The sequence below is a fragment of the Emydura macquarii genome, unplaced genomic scaffold, assembly GCF_026122565.2.
Source record: "Emydura macquarii macquarii isolate MOO-44397 ecotype Brisbane River unplaced genomic scaffold, CSIRO-AGI_Emac_v2 contig_1230, whole genome shotgun sequence".
NCBI classification, from domain to species: Eukaryota; Metazoa; Chordata; order Testudines; family Chelidae; genus Emydura; species Emydura macquarii.
This window is the reverse complement of record NW_027131367.1, coordinates 20,743,726-20,764,763: the sequence shown is the minus strand read 5'-3', so window position 1 is coordinate 20,764,763 and position 21,038 is coordinate 20,743,726. Positions and strand designations below refer to the sequence as shown.

At 46.9% G+C, this 21,038-nt stretch overlaps 1 protein-coding gene across 1 annotated transcript in view; it reads right to left on the bottom strand.

The window, feature by feature from the left end:
* DNAH9 (dynein axonemal heavy chain 9) overlaps positions 1-21,038 on the bottom strand; it is a 361,000-nt gene that overhangs the window by 159,028 nt on the left and 180,934 nt on the right. The window contains exon 49 of the mRNA XM_067547747.1: positions 7,426-7,686. Within this exon, the coding sequence (XP_067403848.1) occupies positions 7,426-7,686 (261 nt within the window). The remainder of the gene's footprint in view (positions 1-7,425; positions 7,687-21,038) is intronic.

Genomic DNA, 21,038 nt, shown 5'->3' with positions numbered 1-21,038 from the left:
TGCTTGGTTTATGGATGGGTGTCGCCTCTTGGCGAACAGTGTGAGTGCCATTTCAGTCTGAGCACAGTGGTGTCTGTGGGTACTCAGTGAACAGGTCTCAGCATCTCCCCATATATACATAGGCCACTGCAGAGCTTCAGGCTCTATGACTGGGGTTCAATGTCGGACTTGGAGTGATTTCATTTATAAACAGACATTAATGCAAAGACCTCCACGTTCTTCTGAGAGGTGGGAATAGTTTTAGCTTGATAATTCACAAAGAGTAAAACATTCCCTGGATAACCCACAAGAATGTTGGTTTTGCCCCCAGATGCACTACCCATCAACGTAATACCTTAAAAATCTATCCTATCTGTAAATAGATACTGCCAATGGCACCAACGCAAGTGCAAAAAAGCAGCAGGGACAAGGTACAGCACCTTGCTTAGTGCCTCTATGTGCCCTGGGTATGAGTCAATTGTAAACTCATCTCCCACTTAACTGGGAAAGACAAAAAGAACAGCTTACCATACTAAAATTACAGAAAGAGCTAAATCCTTTCAGCAGCATGTACACTAAATGCTATCAGAGTTGGTCTGAAAACGGCATGATTAGCAATAAGTTCAGTGGCAACCAAGGGGATTACTTTAAGCACTGAAATGATAATTCTTAGATGACAGAACAGGAACAGAAATCTAGCTTAAGTGGTATCCTATGAGAGGGTAGTATATAGACTTGCAGAGGTCTTATTTGATAGTCTATGGAAGATATTTATGGAGTATATTCAGGCCAATGAGCATGATTTATAAACTCAAGAATAAAATGTGTAATTGTTATATACAGTTACATACAATTGTTTAGAAAGTGCCTGGCAAATAGTGAATGATCCCACAAAATAAAATGTATCATCATCATCATACTCACTTTGGTATCATCTGGTTAAAACTTCCTTTATGAATTACTGATGGCATAATTCTGGGATGGACTTTGCTAAAACCAATTTATTTTACCTAGAAGCAACTCTCATACAGTGGTGACAGGCAGTAGTAAAAAACCCTGAAATAAGTAGATAAAGACCATATGCCGTCTTTCATCTTTGCGCAAAACAACCAGTGGCAACAATGAGAGATGCGCTGCAGACTGAGAGGTGTACGGAGTCCTACCCTGATCCCCCAGCCCATAGATCATATTTAAAATGGAATCCATCCCCTCTAGCCAGCTCCACAGTGAGTTTGACCCCTAGATTAAACCCTCCCTACAACGCTACTACATGCATGAGAGTTGAACGATTCCTTTTTTAGCAAGATACTTCTGAAGTTGAATGTTTTAGTTTATTTGCTCGTTAGGAACAAAGACATCTGTTTCGAGACCACGAACACACAGGGTGCAGGTTTTTCAACTCTAAATTAGTGAGAACATTCCACAGATGAAGTAGAAACATGAGGCTGTGCGAGCACATGCAATCACGTTCCGTGTGGACAGCAGCAGTGGAACATTGCCATCGCTGGCGATGTCACTGACACTGACTCCCTCAGGACTAATATGAACAGGCTGTAATGCTGTTACACTGCAAACGTTAACAAGTCTCTTCGAACCTTCATTGTCTGCCCATTTTTGCCTGCGAGTTCCCCGTGGCTGTAGAAAATCATCATCATCATCATGGCAAATCCCAAAGGGACAGACTGAGCACCACCCAGATTGGTCTCTAGCGAGGACCGAAGGTGCTTTGACTGGATATTCATTTTATGTCCACCAATGGTGATCTTATTGCACCACTGATGCTTTTAGCAGCCACATGATCGCCAGCCCTGTAGTGGCGTTTCTTGCTAAGTATGATTAGTAATGTGTTGGTCTTCCATCTGAATAATATGTCCTCAGTACAATAGCCACCAAAATCGATCCAGTGTTAATGGAAGCAGCTTCTCCACAAACATCCTCAGGTCTGATCTTCCCTAGAGGTTTCTAACTCTCCTCCTTCCCACCTCTTCAGCTGGCACATTTTTCTGGACTCTCTGTCCTGCCAGGAGAGCGGGACTCATGGCTTTCTTATGCCAAGGTATCAATGGTGTCTCCCTACTAATTCCCACTAAAGGACACATGACATCATATGGCTGGTGCCTCTTACCAGGAAGATCGCTGTAATTCACCTGATGCCCATCATCCAGTGAACAGGGAATCCTACCATTAGTCCACCTGAGCCTGGTTTTCCCACAGAGCAATGGAAGAGGCTGGACTATGCCTCTAGAATAGTTGTGCTATACTAGGGAATCAGCTCTGTTACACAGCTCTTCCCAGAAAGAGGTGCAAGTCCCAGGCTGGATGATGCCTTACCCTTTGCTAGGGATTAATGGGGGATTTCCATCTGTAGCTTGGCCTTCCTGAAATAGAATCATAGAATCGTAGAATATTAGAGTTGGAAGGGACCTCACAGGTCATCTAGTCCAACCTCCTGCTCAAAGCAGGACTAACCTCAGCTATATCATCCCAGCCAGGGCTTGGTCAAGCCTCAGCTTAAAAACCTCTAAAGATGGAGATTCCACCACCTCCCTAGGTAACCCATTCCAGTGCTTCACCACCCTCCTAGTGAAAAACTTTTTCCTAATGTCCAACCTAGACCTCCCCAACTGCAACTTGAGACCGTTGCTCCTTGTTCTGTCATCTGCCACCACCGAGAACAGCCTAGCCCCATCCTCCCTGGAACCCCCTTTCAGGTAGTTAAAGGCCGCTATCAAATACCCCCTCATTCTTCTCTTTTGCAAACTAAACAAGCCCAGTTTCCTTAGCCTCTCCTCATGAGTCCTGTGCTCCAGCCCCCTAATCATTTTTGTTGCCCTCCACTGTACTCTCTCCAACTTGTCTACATCCTTTTTGTAGTGGGGGGCCCAAAACTGGACACAATACTCTAAATGCGGCCTCACCAATGCCGAATAGAGGGGAATAATCACTTCCCGTGACCTGCTGGCAATGCCCCTCCTAATGCAGCCCAATATGCTATTAGCCTTCTTGACAACCAGGGCACACTGCTGACTTATATCCAGCTTTTTATCCACTGTTACCTCCAGGTCCTTTTCTGCAGAACTGCTGCCCAGCTCGTCGGTCCCCAGTCTATAGCTGTGCGTGGGATTCTTCCTTCCTAAGTGGAGGACTCTGCACTTTTCTTTGTTGAACCTCATTAGATTTCTTTTGGCCCAATCCTCCAGTTTGTTTAGGTCCTTCTGTATCCTATCCCTACCTTCCAGGGTATCTACCACTCCCCCCAGCTTAGTGTCATCTGCAAACTTGCTGAGGGTGCAATCTACCCCATCCTCCAGATCATTAATGAAGATGTTGAACAAAACCGCCCCCTATGTGGCACTGCCCTGCCCATGTAAAGTAAGGGCGTTGTCACAGCAAAGTGCAAGCATTGCACAGACAAAATGATTGTTCTCCCATAGCTATTTGTTGAGTGAAAATGGGCCAGCAGCACCTGTGCAGAAAGGGAAAGGAAATTATTACTAGTGTCTCAATATCAGACACTATATATTTCTTATTGCCTTCTACTGGACCATTTTGCTTATGGCTTCATCCATTTCCGCTGCATTTAACAGTCGAAATTTATAATACTGGTTGGTGACTTATTCGTAAATGTGTCAATAAAGTTGATTATTCATGTCAGCAGACAGATCAAGGTCTCAGATATATCTTGGAGCAGCAGATAGAAGGACATGCCTTCAGGTGCTCTGGAAACACTGCCTCACAGATCTCTAGAAACTCCAAGCTTCCTCTAATGAGTTATTATACAGCGTCATCAGGAAACCAAAATTAATGAAGAGGTAAATATTTTCTCTGTGTTGTTTGCTTCCAGGCACAAGAAACTATGCAGACACATCAAAGGTGATGCAATGGCTCTCCTGAATGGCAATCCCATGGAAAATCTGTTCCCTGAACACTTTCTTTTCAGTATCTGGCCTTTCCATAAACTGAGACATTTGGCTTGTGCCTCTCTTTCTGCAACTATGGAGACAATTCTGACCTGTGTAATGGGCCTCTGAACACTTCTCTTCTACCCATGCACCAGCGGCTTGATCATGCAAGATGCTGAGTGCCTCTTGATAGGTGCTGAGTGTCTTCACTTCCCAGTGATGTCAAGGGTGCTTAGCAGCTGTCTGGAGTGCCAAGTGCCTTGCAGCATCTGGCTCCAGATGATGATTTCCAAAGCTTTGTTGAACAATAAATTCTTAGGAGCAGAATAAATATGAACAGACACTGCACTGAGCTGTGATAACTGTACAGGGAATCAATAAGGCTGACCAAGAGAGACCTGCAGCACTCATCGGCAGGAGAAACGGAAAAACCAGCACAGGGAGCGCCATGGACACCGTGTGCTCCAAGCACCTGTCTTGATCATGTCTACTGCAGTGATGCCAAGGGGCCACCGGAGAGCTGGGCCCCATTGTGCCAGGTGCCATATGGGGGAGCAGACAGCCAGACCCTGCCCCGAGCAGCGTGCAGTCTAACAGACCAGACCCTGAGGGGGAGGGAGAGCACAAAGAAGCAGAGTGAACACTGATGGCAAATATCAAACAAACAGCAAATGCTCACTGCACCTCGAGTGATCCAAACCGCAGGACACTTGGGGCCATTTCCCCTTTTCTGTTCTTGCAAACCCTGCCCGACAGAGAAAGGGGGGTCAGTGGCCCCAACAGACCCTGTTTCACAGAGGATCCGAATAAGTGAACCAGGGTACAATTATTGTAAAGTGGGGCATGCGGGCTCACACTTACGGCTTTAGTGCTAATTTGCTGTGTGATCTTGGGAAAGACACTCAATCTCTCTGCGTCTCAGCTTCTCCATCTGGAACCACACAGACAGGGAGCTAGGTGTAGTGTGTTAAGACAGCACATCTTCAGCACTCATGTGCTTGACACTGCAAGCTGGACCAGGGAAGGAAACAGCCAGGCAAGGCTTCACCTACGCATGTCTGGCTGATCGGGGTTGGGCTGTATCCAATTACCTTTTAAAGGGGCCTAAGGGAGAGAAAACTCTTCTTGATGAGAGTGGAGAGGTCGTCATCCTCTGGATTTGGATTGTACAAGGATCACAAAAGGGTTTGATGCACCCAGCATGGAACATTGCAAATTACAGCTCCCATGCCTTCAGTCCTGAGGCTGTTATCTGGAGACGTCCTTCACCATGCTGACTGGGCATAGGAGGCACAAGCTGAAGCCATGGAATAGCCCTGCTGTGACAGTTCATGCAGTGTGTGGTCTATGAGCTCAAGCATGAAGTAACAGAGAGGAGTGACTCTAAACTCAGTGCTGAATGAAATATTGGCAGCATTCCTGACAGCCTTTGTTACCCCTGCCAAGGCTGTTTTATGAGTTTTTGTGCAAAATTTTACCAGAATAATAAAGTCTGAAACTCCAGCTAAAATGTCACATTTTAAGCCAACTGGAGAAAAATCACAGAAAGTAGATGGACTATAAAACCCACCTAATTGGTATGTCAGGTGTCTTACAGCTGCTGCTGCATTGACTGTGCACTTGCATAGAAATAACCTGGGAGCAAACAGCTAGAGCTGATCACATCTTTTCAATTAAATGAGATGTTACAGCTATTGCAGCAGGATCAGGCCTGATCTCTTGCCAGCTGCCTGATCCATGAGAGTCACCACAGAGCAAAGCAAGACAAGGACTGGCAGAAAAAGCAGCTTGCCTTGGGAGGAAGTAAAACCAGTGTGCTCAAGGATGCTCTGTGAGGATGTGTTCCAAGTCCCCCTCTGTGCCTGATCCCCAGAGGATAAGAGTCTGTTATAGCCTCTGCTACAGAGCTGTGGCTCAAACTGTAATAGCTTATGCGTTTAGCTCTGGAGGTTGCTGGCTCAGTCTCTGGCATGTCAGCCAAAATGGAGGCCATCCTGCCTGCTGACTGCTATGGTAATTGATTTGCACTGAAGCTCACACGCAGAAGTACAATCATCTGGCCAGCGGTACCTGCACTTTTTCTGCACCCCGCTGCTCCTGACAACCGTGCCCCTGCCCACTGCCCCCTGGCTGCACTCCTGATGACTCAGGTACGAGTTAGCCTTTGGAAGCTTTGAAGCACGAAAACCAGGCCTGGCCCCACCTCACCCCTCAACAAATTCAGGCCCTGGTGCCGGGCCCATTCAGTTGCAGCCCTAGCCCCATCTCCCTCCATTATTCACCCTACTCCATGTCTGCAAACACAGGGCCAGTTTTCTGATGCACTGGGCTCCATTATGCTGCTCTGGCAGCAAGACGGGCCATGAAGGGGAGAGAAATAGTAGCCCTGGAGGGATGCTGCTCCCTCCTAAGGGGCACTTGGCAGTGGCACCAATTGAATTATAATTGTGGAGGCTGGGAGGTGAATGACCTGTCTCCTTCTGCCCCGCAGGTGTTAGCACTCGCTCTGAGGACCATAGGACCATGGCCCGAGCACTGCTAAGCAGCATGGCTGCTGCGAGAGCGCTCTAGGGCATCGCTCCAGCTGCATGATTGCTAGGATTGCCAGCTTTTTAATCGCTGAAATCCGGACACCCCTGCCCTGCCCCTTCCCCCAAGGCCCCGCCCACGGCCCTGCCTCTCCCCTAGACCCCACACGCAGCCCCGCCTCTTCCCCAGAGCCCACCCCCTGTCGCTCCTCCTTCCCTTCCTTATGTCACTCGGTCTCTTTCCCCCACCCCTTGCCCCCATCGCTCACTCCCCCATTCTGGAAGTCGCCTGTCACCTGCAGAGCTGGGCTGGGAAGAGCTGACACGGAGCCTTCAGGGGGCAGTCCCAGGAGCGAGGGGCTAGGGAAATCGGGGCATGGCAAGGTGTAGGGGGATGGTTGCTCCTCAGAGTGAGGAGCCAGGATGGAGGCACTCGGGGCACAGTGGGGCAGGGAGGGTGGTTGGTCCCTGGAGCAAGGGGCTGGGGGCACTCGGGGCACAGCAGGGGCCAGTCCCTTGAGTGAGCGGTTGGGATGGGGGCAATTGGGGCACAGCGGGGCAGGGTGGCTGGTCCCCAAAGCAAGGGGCCAGGGTGGGGAAATTGAGGCATGGTGGGGCAGGGAGTGCACAGCCAGGTTCTCTGTCAGCAGCTGAGCAGAGAGCGGCTCTTCTAGGCTCCAGCAGCTGCTGCTCTTCCCACCCCCCAGTGGCAGAGGCCGGTTACTGCGAGTAACCAGACCTTTAGTGTCCAGTCAGCAGTGCTGACCGGACACGGCCAGGTCCCCTTTTCGACCAGACTTTCCAGTCGAAAACCAAACACCTGACAACCCTGCGAGTATAGGAGCAAAGGAACATGGGCTCCAGCATGTGTTCACCTGCCGGGATTCCCTTGCATGGCAGGCAATGGTTCTGACTTCAGAGGCAAGGCCCTTACGTGGCTACGTCTCCTATAATTCAATTGTATCTGTGCTGCCCTGACAGCCTGAGATATGCGAGTGCCGGTGCCTGTCCTGTACCTTATTGAGTGTGTTAAGAGCCGTCTGGGCAGCGGCAAGGGCTGGTTCGGCTTTAGCCAGGTCTTCCTCGCAGTCCTTTTGCTTCTGCTTGACCTCCTGGGTTATCAGTGCCACCTTCTGCTCCTCCTCATCGGCGATGGCTTTCTCTGTGCTCACCTTCTCCGTCTCCACGCCAACCACCTGAATCAGCTTGTCGGCATCGTCATTCTTCTGCTTCAGCTCCACTTCCTGGGCTGCCAGCTTCGCCTTCAGGCCATCTACCTACAGCGAAAGAGGCACATTGAAGGGGCGTTAACCCAGCAGGCAAGGGAGCAGGTGCAAGCATGCGTATGTGAATTATATAAGCAAGAGCGTGCAGCCAATTGATGGTGGACGGACCACAGTGGGGGAAAGGGCAACACAAGGATTGCCAAGTGGCTCATCCAGCCCCACAGCCCGTCTCCAGCAGTGGCCAGCACGAGCTGTTCCAGAGGAAGGTGCATGAAATCCTGCAGCTCTTTGAAGGAATGTGATCTTCGGTAGGTACAGGTAGTCATTGCCCCACCTGAGCAGACCCACTTGCCCACAAGGAGGGGAGGAGCCCAAGTTTTAGGTGAACCCCCTAAAGTTCAGGCTCTAACCCATACAGTCAATCCTCCCTCCAAACTGCCCGAGCTCCTCGCTGTGTGTTTGGTGACCCCCTCCTCAGGGGGGTGTCTGAGACTAGACAGCAGCCCTCACCAGAGTCTTTGGAGAGAGGGGAACTGGGCCTCTTCCCCTGCCAGTATTCTGCAGGGCACCTCTTTTGGCCACTCAATGAGGTTACTCCTTTGGGACCCTCTTCCTGAGGGAATAATAAATTCTTCCCCCCTCCCCAGGTCTCCCACTCTCCCAGGACTCCCTCCTCTGAGGCTGCTGCCACTGCTGCAGTGAGAGAGGGCAGGTGAAGCTCCTCCTCATCTCTCCCGCTCCTCCCTCCTCTGCCCTGACTCCCAGAGAAGGGAGATCAAGAACAGAGAAGCACAAGGAGGCCCCACCTGCAAAGGGAGTGAAGCCTGAGAAGCTGAGCAAACAGGAGTCATGTCAGTCCAGGTGCCGGCAGGACAGCGCTGCTGGGTAGTCCTTGATCCATTATTCCAAGTGGCTGGGGCACAGTCATTGGGCAGTCCTGGCCACGCTGGCATGTCAGTAGTCACAACCCCAGGAAAGATAAAGCCAGCAGGGTGCTTTCACCAGCCCTGGCTACTTCCACCACCCCTGGGGACATGGATTATACAACTGGAAAATGATGTGCATGTCCTAGGGTCCAATTGCTGCTTTGAGCAGGATCCCACTGGGAGATGACTGAAAACGTACATTGTACTATTATTATTATAGCATCAAGGATCCCTGGCTATGGATCAGTTGTGCTAGGAGCTGTGCAAACACACAACAAAGAGACACCTCCCGTCCAAAGAGTTTACAATCTAAGTATGAGATAAGAGCTGACAGGTGGAGACAGACAGACAGAAGAGGGAGTCCAAAACAATGGGACAATGCTGGTCAGCATAACAGGAAATGGTCTCGGCACGCCAGCAGTCTAACTGTCCTCAAGATCTTTGTAAGCACCCTCACAGCAGAGGCAAGTTTTGAGGAGGAAAATGAGGGGATTTGGCAGATATTTATGGGGAGCTCCTCCCATTACAGAACCAAATCTATCTATGAGCACAACTCATCATCAGCTTTCTCTTTCAGCAGCTTATCACACTGCATTCCTGGCCAAGATAGCATATATATACAGTACATGTGTGTTTCATGACAGAGACAGTAGCACTGCAACCCAAACAGAGCGTGCCATGAGCTGCTTTTCAGTCCTGACATTTACAGAACAGAGCATGAACTACTATGCAGCTTTAGTGTTTTAAATTAATATTCACTCATTTTCTCTCTGAAATTACCAACTTCAAGGAATATACAGAGTCATTTCCTCCCTAGACGTCACAGACCAGTTTGTCTTTCATTATCATGCAGTCTACCCCTTGAAAGATTGTTCACAACTCCTGGCGTTCCTCTTGACCTATGCAACAATACTGGATACAATAGAAGTCAGACCTCAGCCTCTGCTAATAATTCCATTTTCATACCAGAAAAAGGAGCACAATTTTTAACTTAATGTAATCCCATAAACTACAGCTATTGGCATTTTGTATTAGCTTCAAGTGGAGCCTGGCCCTAAAATGCTCTTTGTGTTCCTATGCTGAGCAGTTGATCCATTTTCACCTCCTGTTGCTCTGTTGTATTTCCACCAACACAAAGAGGCGATTGTAAATCAAAATGACTCTGAGCTTGCGGGAGTACAGAATTGCTTCAAGCAGCAAACTGAGCTGCATCTTTTTGTTCATTGTTTAAATCTTCTGAGATTTGGAAAAATGGAAGTGTGAGATTTCGCTGATTGTAGATATGGCCTCTGCCCTCCTGCCCAAGATAAGTAACACTGTACTGGATACATGTGTGAATAGAAGCTTCATGGGGTTTAAACGGCTATGACAAGACAAACAAGGGATTAACCTGCCAGCTCTATACAGATCTTACAACAGTTATATAAAAGGAGTGGATGTAAAGTCAGCCTATATAGAACAATTCCAGACAAAATCTGCTTTAAACTGGAGATAAGGCTGAAAGCACACAGAAGTAATTGAAGGGTAAAAGCCTTGCAATTGAAGGGTAAAAGCAAGCAGCAGAAGCCCAGGAAATTCAGAGTTATGATTACACTCAAAAGAAACACAAAGAGCTGAAAACATGGAAGACCATTCTACAAAAGGCAGTGTTGGAGGCCCAGTGCAATTTGAGTTGCCAGACCACTGTCCCACAGGCCTAGCATAGCTTTAGTTCCTTGCTTGGCTATTCTGACCCCTGTAGCATGACATCTTCCGGTTGGCAGAGATGAATAGGACTGCTGAGTAACCTTGCAGATGTCTCCATTTCTGCTTACCATGGCACATAAGACGAAATACACAACATGTATGCGTGCAGCTGCACATAGATAATGCTGATGGGAACAACAAGTTATCCTTGAACGTCTGGGGGTACACTTTTTCATTGCCAAGGGGCATATTTTTACACTGCCCCTCCTATCACCAGATATTGTTTTGACGACCCCAATTATCATGGTGAGAATGGAATGTAGATAAGGGTGAAAACCCAGTGTAGGTAATTAGTATATATGATAATGAGTAGAGAGGTAATTAGGTGAAAGTTGTTTATGGACGGGTATAAGAAGTCATTATCATAGAATCATAGAATATTAGAGTTGGAAGGGACCTCAGGAGGTCATCTAGTCCAACCCCCTGCTCAAAGCAGGACTAACCTCAGCTATATCATCCCAACCAGGGCTTTGTCAAGCCTCAGCTTAAAAACCTCTAAGGATGGAGATTCCACCACCTCCCTAGGTAACATATTCCAGTGCTTCACCACCCTCCTACTAAAAAACTTTTTCCTAATGTCCAACCTAGACCTCCCGCCCTGCAACTTGAGACCATTGCTCCTTGTTCTGTCATCTGCCACCACCGAGAACAGCCTAGCCCCATCCTCCCTGGAAGCCCCTTTCAGGTAGTTAAAGGCTGCTATCAAATCCCCCCTCATTCTTCTCTTTTGCAGACTAAACAAGCCCAGTTCCCTCAGCCTCTCCTCATAAGCCCTGTGCTCCAGCCCCCTCATCATTTTTGTTGCCCTCCGCTGCACTTTCTCCAACTTGTCCACATCCTTTTTGTAGTGGGGGGCCCAAAACTGGACACATTACTTAGACAAAGGGGCACGGGCCATCAACACCTGACTCCGTGGGAGGTGCTGCTGGTCAGACCAGAGGATTCACTGATTCCCTGGCGGGGCCCCTGAAGAAAGCCGTTCCTGTATACAGCCTCCTGAGTAACTGCTTAGCTCTCCAGGCTTAGTGAGTATGATATATTGTAGTTAATTTTAGGCTTTGTATTCAACTAATATATCTACAGAAAACCTTGCACATTAAACCTTATTGATCTGCAAATCGGGCGTACCTTGTCTCACTGATATTCACACTGATCACTAAGTGTCCAGTACCTACAGGCAGAAGGTGTGTTTTAACATGTTAGCTAATGTGTATTAAATACCTAGTGTAGACAAGGCAAATTGTTGTTTTAACATGTTAACTGTTTGCAGTGAAACCTCAGCCTTTCCACAGTTTTCCTTGCCTGGCTAATATGTTAAAACGACACCTTGCCTTGTCAACACTAGGATTTTAGCATGTGTTAAAAACCTCTCTCTCTTCTCCTTGAGAAGACCATCCTTAAATGTACAGTTTAACAATGAATGTTTAAGCATGAAATGTTCAGTGGAACCATAACAACTGGGAAATGCACCAAAATAACTTCACTCTGCCCCTGCAGTGAAACACTGGGTGGAAAAAAAACAAACAAACAAAAAACAGAGACAGCCTTATCCATACATAACAAACAGTTTTATCTCACCAAGGCCAATACCCACAATACTCTTAAACCTATCCTGATGGGGCAAACTCCGGCCTTTGGAGTTACAGTGTCCATAGAAAAATCTCAGGCTATCCACTTCTCTTGCCCCCATTACTGCGGTATCCAAGCTTTACAAAATCCTGATTAGACCAAGGCAGACTGAAGGGTCTCGTTCACATTCTTCATTAAGGCCTGCTTTAGCAAAGAACTTGAAGCACCTGGGAAACCTCAAGTGAGTAGCATCAGTGAAATCAATAGGCATGCTTACATGCTTAAGTACCTTGCTGAATCAGGGCCTCAGACATGTGTGCTAGTGCAAGTTAAATGGCCCAAAACATTGTCCATGTCACGTTCAGGTTGCCAGCCATGCCTTGTACCTTTCCAGAAAATGAGAGAGGCTAAAACACTGAAAACCAAGGAATAGAAAGTGAAGAGACACAACACCCCCACAGCACAACCTTAACTCTGCCTTCATTGAGCAATGCCCCAGCATGCTAATAGCACGCATGCTCTACCCTTGCCGATGTGTGTAACACTCTGGGGACAGCTCCCTGCAGAACAGTCTAACACCTTCTTTTTGTTGATGCAAACTCATGGGTAGGTCAGCCATAGTGATCAGGAGCTACCTAAGCCTGGCCTACACTCACACACCAGGCCTACTCCACACAAACCACTCCAGAGCTCCTAAAGGTGATCTCCCCTTCACCCTTGCCCGGAGCATTCCTTCTGAGTTATTGCTTTCCCTTAAACCCCAGAGGCCACTGTCATGTCTGCCACCAGACTGCTGACAATCTCCATGGCAAGAAGACCCCTGAGCACCTCTACTGACACAGCCTACAGGACTCTGCACTGAAATGAGGCAGACTTGATCCCTCAAGGTACATATGCACCTTGTATCACAGTGCCGACACTGCCAAACCGTTCCAAATAATCTCTCCACCATTCAGCACAGCCACAGCGAACACAGCTGGAGTGCATGCAGATAAGTGATGCAATCCAAATCTGGGACAAACCACAATGACACCTTCCCTCAGTCCTTTTCCAGGTCTACTTATAATGGCAGCAACACTGCTGAACCATTCCCAGTGGCTATTGCCAGCTCCAAGGGGCAGAGTTAAGGGTGCATGGGGGAAGTGTGTACCTTGATTCTTCATTTCCTGGTTTTCAGCAGTCTATGGTTAGCCACTCAGGACATTCTGGAAGGGCATGGGGCAGCATTGGGAAACCTTAACTCTGCATTAATGAAGTTTTAGGGCATTTAATTTCTTTGGCTTTTAAAAAATAATTTCTCAGCATCCCAGGGAGCACTGCCCTCTCTCGCCCTCCAGTGCCTCTGGTTTCTTGGCAATAATTACCCCAGCCAAAGAATGCACTGCTCCCTTGACTGCTCCTGCAATGCCTTCTCGTCCCCCATCCCTCTGCCTGTCCACCACAGCCTGGTTCTCTCTCCTCAGACCACATTCCCTCGGAGAGGCAGGTCTTGGCATGGGACCTGCAGGTTGAGGAACTGGGGAGACAGGGCAGGGACTCACATGGAGTCACTGGGGGCACTTCTAGGAGGAAAGGGGACAGAATGGGGTGGCACTGATGTGGAGGATTCCAAGTGGAAGAGCAGAAGCCTCCCTATATCCCACACTGCATAGCTCTGACACCTCCTTTCCTCCCCACTCTTCCCTGCCCTGCTCCAACATCCTCCCATACTCTCCCTCTTCCAAGTTATCAGTGACTTGGAAACAGGTGATGACATTTCGGACATTGTGTTGCTCCCCCTCTTTTGCCCACTCGATCCTTCCCGGATAGGTTATAACCATTGATTTCAACATTCTGGTCCTGGGACTCAGCCCACTAGGTTTCAGTAACACCAACTAGAGCAAATGTACACTCTCAAATGAGCATTTCCCATTCCTCTTGCTTGTTACCCAGGCTCCTAGCATTTCATGTATTGGCAATTGTCCTTTGGCTCCTTGTTCTCAACAACTCAATTTTGCACTAAATGAGTGCTCAGATCTCCCTTCTTTTTACTCTCCCCTTCTGCTATTAATTTAAGGCCCTCCTGACTACTATATCCAGTCTGACTCCAAGATAGATCCCCCTTCTAGTGAAGTGAGGGCCATCCAAACTACACAGTCCCCTCTCCACACAGAAGGTGGATCAAGTGTCCCACAAAACCAAAACCCTACACCCTACATTACGCGGGTAGCCAGGGTTTCTTTTCCAGAATCTTCTGTCTTTGGTCTTCCTTCATGCGCAGGACAGGAAGGATCTCGGAGAAGATTGTTTGCACATTCTCCTTCTGCAGCACACTTCTGAGTTCACTGAAGTCATCTATTATCTGTGAGATATCCTGTGACACAGTGTCCTTAGTGCTGATATGAACCATCGCCAGTGGATCCCTGCCCGTCCACTTCAGAAGCCAGTCCAATCTTAGAGTAGCTTGGCTCTGGGAGGGGAGCATGGCACCCTGTTATCTGCCTGTCCCTTGCAGAATGTTCCTTTGATTCTTCTGTGTACTGAATACCAGCAAGAATTTTCTCTTTTCCTTGGATAGCTGGAGAACTCTTTTGGGGAAAGCTTGCTTTTCTTACATATTGGGCTGAGCTGCCTTTCCAGATGTGTCCCATAAATCCCTCCATTCCCTTGGTAAAGCAAAGTCCAGCACTTGTAACCTTTCTGCTTTAAGCACCATTGGAGCTCATTATTCCTAATAGAACTATGATCACTGAATCATAGAAATGTATGGCTGAAAGGGATCTCAAAAGGTCATCAAGTATAGACCCCTGCGCTGAGATAGGACCAAGTATACTAGACCATCCCTGGCAGATGTTTGTCTAAACTGGTATTAAAAACCTTAATGATCTGGAGGATGGGGTAGATTGCACCCTCAGCAAGTTTGCGGATGACACTAAGCTGGGGGGAGTGGTAATACCCTGGAAGGTAGGGATAGGATACAGAAGGACGTAAACAAACTGGAGGATTGGGCCAAAAGAAATCTAATGAGGTTCAACAAAGAAAAGTGCAGAGTCCTCCGCTTAGGAAGGAAGAATCCCATGCACAACTATAGACTGGGGACCGATGAGCTAGGCAGCAGTTCTGCAGAAAAGGACCTGGGGGTAACAGTGGATAAAAAGCTGGATATGAGTCAGCAGTGTGCCCTGGTTGTCAAGAAGGCTAATAGCATATTGGGCTGCATTAGGAGGGGCATTGCCAGCAGGACGCGGGAAGGGTTATTCCCCTCTATTCGGCATTGGTGAGGCCACATTTAGAGTATTGTGTCCAGTTTTGGGCCCCCCACTACAAAAAGGATGTGGACAAGTTGGAGAGAGTACAGCGGAGGGCAACAAAAATGATTAGGGGGCTGGAGCACAGGACTTAGGAGGAGAGGCTAAGGGAACTGGGCTTGTTTAGTTTGCAAAAGAGAAGAATGAGGGGGGATTTGATAGCAGCCTTTAACTACCTGAAAGGGGGTTCCAGGGAGGATGGAGCTAGGCTGTTCTCGGTGGTCGCAGAGGAGCAACGGTCTCAAGTTGCAGGGGGGGAGGTCTAGGTTGGACATTAGGAAAAAGTTTTTCACTAGGAGGGTGGTGAAGCACTGGAATGGGTTACCTAGGGAGGTGGTGGAATCTCCATCTTTAGAGGTTTTTAAGCTGAGGCTTGACAAAGCCCTGGCTGGGATGATTTAGCTGAGGTTAGTCCTGCTCTGAGCAGGGGGTTGGACTAGATGGCCTCCTGAGGTCCCTTCCAACTCTAATATTCTATGATTCTATGATTCCACAATCTACCTTGGAAGCCTGTTCTAGCACTTAACTATCCTTATAGTTAGACATTTTTTCCTAATATCTAACCTAAGTCTCCCTTACTTCAGATTAAGCCAATTACATCTTGTCCTGCCTTCAGTGGACATGGGGAACAGTTGATCACCATCCTCTTTGTAACAGCTTTTAACATATTTGAAGATTGTTATCAGATGTTCCCCCTCTCCCGTTCTTCTTTTTTCAAGACTAAACATGTCCAGTTTTTTAAACCTTTCCTCATAGGTCAGGTTTTCTAAATCATTTATCGTTTTTGTTGCTATCCACTGGACTCTCTCCAATTTGTGCTAACGTGTGGTGCCCAAAACTGGACCCAGTACTCCAGCTGAGGTCTCATCAGTGCTGAGCAGAGCAGGACAACTACCTCCTATGTCTTAGACACAACACTCCTGTTAATGTGATTCTATGAATACACCCCTGAATCATATTAGCCTTTTTTGCAGTTGCATCACATTGTTGACTCATGTTCAATTTATGATCCACTATAACCCCTAGATCCTTTTCAGCAATACTACCACTTAGCCAGTTGCTCCCCATTTTGTAGTTGTGCATTTGGTTTTTCCTTCCTAATTGTAGTACTTTGCACTTTCTTTACTGAATTTCTTCATGTTGATTTCAGACCAATTGTTCAAATTGTCAAGGTCTTTTTGAACTCTAATCCTGTCCGAAGTGCTTGCAACCCCACTCATCTTGGTGTCATCCACAAATTTTATAAGCATACTCTGCACTCCATTATCCAAAATATTAATATAAATAACAAATAGTATTGGACCCTAGACCTCGAGGGATCTCACTAAATACACCCTTCCAATTTGACAGTGAATCACTGATAACTATTCTTTGAGTAATCTTTGAGTAGTTTTGCACCCATTTTACAGTAATTTAATATAGGCTACATTGCCCTTGACTTTCCTTTGGTATTAGCAAAACAGAAAAGAGCTTCAAACTGGTGAAATCTTTACCTAATGCTAGAGAGTGAGCCAGCCGAAAAAGTTACCTGCACTGTAACTGTTGCTCTCCAAAATGTGATGCTGATGTGTATTCCATGTAATGTGCGAGATGTCTCCTCCATGGACTACAAGGCTGTATCTACTCAAAGAAGAAAAACAGTTACGTATCTGTATTGTAACTGTTGTTCTTCGAGATGCGATGAATTCAACTGGCATGTCTACATGGAATACACATCAGCATCACATTTCGAAGAGCAGCAGTTACCTGTATTGTAAATAACTGTCTTTTCTTCTTGGAATAGATACAGCCTTGTAGTCCATGTGGGAGACTCACAAGCAGTACTCCCAGAAGCTGGGACTTGGAGTCTATTTAAACAAGGACTGCAGGATTGCTTTCCCAAAATGTCCATCTGACGCGCATGCAGTAGTAATGGCATAGTGGTGTGTAAACATTTGTAAAGAGGATCAAGAACGAGCCCTGCAAATGTCCAGTATAGGAGTGTCACTTAGAAACACCATCCCATTGTCTGGGCCCTTGTGGAACGAGCTCTCAAGCTTTGCGGAGGAGCAGTCTGAGCTAGTCATATGCTGTGGTGATAGAGGAAGTTAGGGGCTGGGTGGGAGTAAAAATCCTGCATGGGGATGAAGTACCATTTCTTTGCAAGCTTTGCCTTGGGAGGCAACGAAGTGGAGAGGACGAAGAAGCAGTTTGCTGTTCCGGTTCTTGAACCGCAGGATCTGGTTAGGATCACCATGGAGGTCCAGAGGAAACAGACTCAGCGGTTGCTTCTAGCTGAGCTGGTTCAGGAGCACCATGGGCATAGGTCCCTTGCAGGTTTAAACTATTGTAAGTACTGGATTTGCTGTAACTTGAAGACTTTAAACTATGATTGGAGTACTTCAGTCAGAGGTTAGGGGTCTATTACAGGAGTGGGTGAATGAGGTTACGTGGCCTGCAATGTGGAGAGTCAGACTCGGTGGTCAGGATGGTCTCTTCTGACCTTAAAGTCCTTGAGTCTAAAGACAAATGTGAGGTGCTACACCTAGGGAAGAAAAACCAAATACAGAATGGCAGATAATTGGCTTGGCAGCAACACTGCTGAGAAGGATCTGGGAGTTGTGGTGGATCACAGCCTCAACATGAGTCAACAATGTAATGCTGTTGCAAAAAAGGAAATGGAATTTTAGGTTGCATTAACAGAGGCATAGCATGCAAGTCACAGAAGATATTAGTAACACTTTACTAGATGTTGGTTAGAAAACTGGAAAGGATCCAGAAGTGAGTGGCAAAGGGATGGAATGCAATCCATACGAGCAAAGGCTGAAGGAACTGGGTATGTTTAGCTTGGTTAAGAGGAGACTGAGGGAAGACATGATAATGGTCTTCAAATACTTGAAAGGCTGCCATAAAAAAGATGGGGAAAAGTTGTTCTCTCTGCCATGGAGGGCAGGACAAGAAGTAATGGGTCCAAACTACAGAATAGCAGATTTAGATTGAATCTTAGGAAAAACTTCCTAACTATAAGAACAGTAGGACAATGGAACAAACTGCCTAGGTCGTGGAAGCTTCTTCACTGGAGGTTTTCAAAAGGAGGCTGGATAGCCATCTATCTGGGATGGTTTAGATACAACAATTCCTGCATCTTTGCAGGGGTTAGACTACATGACACTTGCAGTCCCTTCTAACCCTGTGATTCAAGGATACTGGACCCTTGTATTGTAATGCACTCAAGTGCCTGCCAGCACTGATACAAGCATAAGATGCCTTTCTGCCATCTTTTGGAAAAAATGTAACTGTGAGTGTGAGGTGGAAAAGACCAGAAGGGAGTACAGCCCTCTGATGCCATGACTGGTAAGAGAAAGAACAAGGTGTTCAGTATATCACCATAAGTGAACAACCCAAGGAAATCAGAAAATGTTAGCACGCTCCTTCCCACATGTAACATCAAGACTGAGATAATAAATAGATCAAGGTGTTAGGAAAAAGATCCAGGATTGCCTTATCATAGATAATGAGATTATCAACCAATAACAGTACAGAGTATGCAATCACCAACTATCCTAAGAAATGGGAAGCTTCTGTGAGAAGCTTCTATGTGTTCTGGGTAGGCTGATAAGCAATTTCTAATGTGGAGGAAAAAGGAAAAGAAGAAAGCAAGCCTGACATCCAAGGGAAATGCACTGTGACTCCAACTGGGAGAGAGGAAAGACTTGCCTATGACCAGGAACCCAGCAAGAAGAATGATTAAATAACAGAAAACGTGGAGGGCAGGCTCCCAGCAGGCTCATTTAGTCTGATTGCCCATGCTGCGTTTCAAAAACGCAAACACCACATCACAAAGGTCAGCAATTAATTGGTACAGCAGGCGAGACCTGGATCTAGAATTCAATAATGTAATTCTAACAAAAGTCATATTAAAAGTTAACTCAGCAACAGGAATTTGAACAGACCTCTTTTTATAATGAACATAGCTCTGAAAAACAAATTACTCAACCAGCAGACTTTTCCAATTCCATTAAGATTCTGCTACTTGGGAGCCAGCTTGTGCCTTTCCTGGAAACGGAGGACAGCCATTGTCTGAAGTGTTTAGTGTAAGCTAATGAGAGAGAGCTCCTTAAAATAGAAGCTAATCAAAAATGCCAAGATTTCCAAATCCCAAAAGAGGAAAAAAATTAGTTTGAAACCAGAATGGTAATTCAAGAAAAACCCTGAGAAAAGATGGCAAGTGTCCAAGTTCAAGTCAGTGTCCCAAGCTGCCACAACATATTCCATACCTATAACTAACTAGCCATCAACAGCCAGATACTTCAGCCCCAAACTGAGCAAGCTCCACATAGGGCCCAATCTATGAAGGTGCTGAGTGCTTGCAGCTCCCTTTGACTTTCTCTGGAGTTAGAGATACTGTGATGGGGTACACTCACCCTGCACTGGATAGGAAAAGTTTAACTCCACATTGTGGGCTGAGGAAGCCAGGCCCCCTCACGCATACTGGGCATGCTCCAAGTGCACTAGCATAAAAGGGAGCAGCGTGGCTCAGCTGGGGCTGGACGCCAAGAAGGAAAGGACCCGTACTGGAAGCTCCAGTCTGGGAACCACTAGAGCCCCAGGCTGCGGGAGTGTTACCTGTCAGCTCTGTGGTCCTGGGGAACCCTGTACTCACGAAGGACTTCCCCCCTCCTCTGCCTGTACCAGAACTGATCAGAAGACAGACTTACAAAAAGCAATGAAAATGCAGTGGAAGACACACCTAAAACCCTCTGGACAAGGGTGACAGGATTAAGGCAACTCCCCTAATCTCATTTGCATCAAAGATGGGACAGGGAGACACTTCCATTAGCATTCGGAGTGGAGAACAGAGACTCCAACGCAGGGACCGCACTGAACTCTGGGACCAAAGAAGCGGGAGCACTGTATGATGGGGGAATCTCCGCTCCAGATGCTAATTGACCTATGTCTGAACACACCCAGCTCAGTATTTATCAGACCAATTCTAGTAATGAATCGTTCTTGGGTATCCAAAATACTGAATCTGCCTGATTGCATTGTGAGTTCCCTTGGAGTAACATTGCCCATAGCCAGTAATGATCAGTTCCTATTGTCCAGCCTAAATAAAACAACTCTAGTATATTCCCTTGAGTCATCATTTACCCATAAACAAATCTAGTGTTCTCCCTTGAACCACTGTTGCTTCCTTACAAAAACCACTACACAAGTTCAAACCTCTCTTCTGGTGCTTGGATCCAAAAGCTGAACCAGTTCCACCTGGACTTCACCTTTTCACTGTTCCTGTTGGGGACTCTGCTGGTCTCGATCACTTTGAACCCACTCCAAAGAACACCTGGCAACCTCGACTGGGTCAAGCTTCATTGAATGGTGAGACCCCAACTCTCTCTCTCTCACTCCAGTATAACTTTAAACCTGACTTTTGTGATCAGACGTGAGCTAGATGTCCCCAATACCCCAACTGAGACTGTTTAATATTGTAACTGTTTTGTTTGTTTGTCTCTCCAGGTATGGCTATTACTACTACTATCATTATAGGCTTTATATACCTGGCAATAAAATCACTTTTATGGTCAACTTGGTTGCCATACTCTCTCCAAACTTCAGTTACTCTTTCGTTTTCTCGGTTTCTCTATTTGCTCTGCAGCAACTCTCCTCTTATCTAAGCCAAAGATCCCTGTAACGCCCAAAAATTCTGCGGGGTCTGCTCATCCATGAGTTACTACCAGGTCAATTCTGACATGAGATTGGGAGCGGGGAATGCTGAGCCTGTGGCATATGAGGGTGTCAGTGCTGAGTGACCCTGCCTGCCCAGATATAAGCTGTTCCTATGCTGAGTCCATAGTATAAAAAGGTGTCATCTTGAAAGTGCTGATTGATTCTGTCTGCT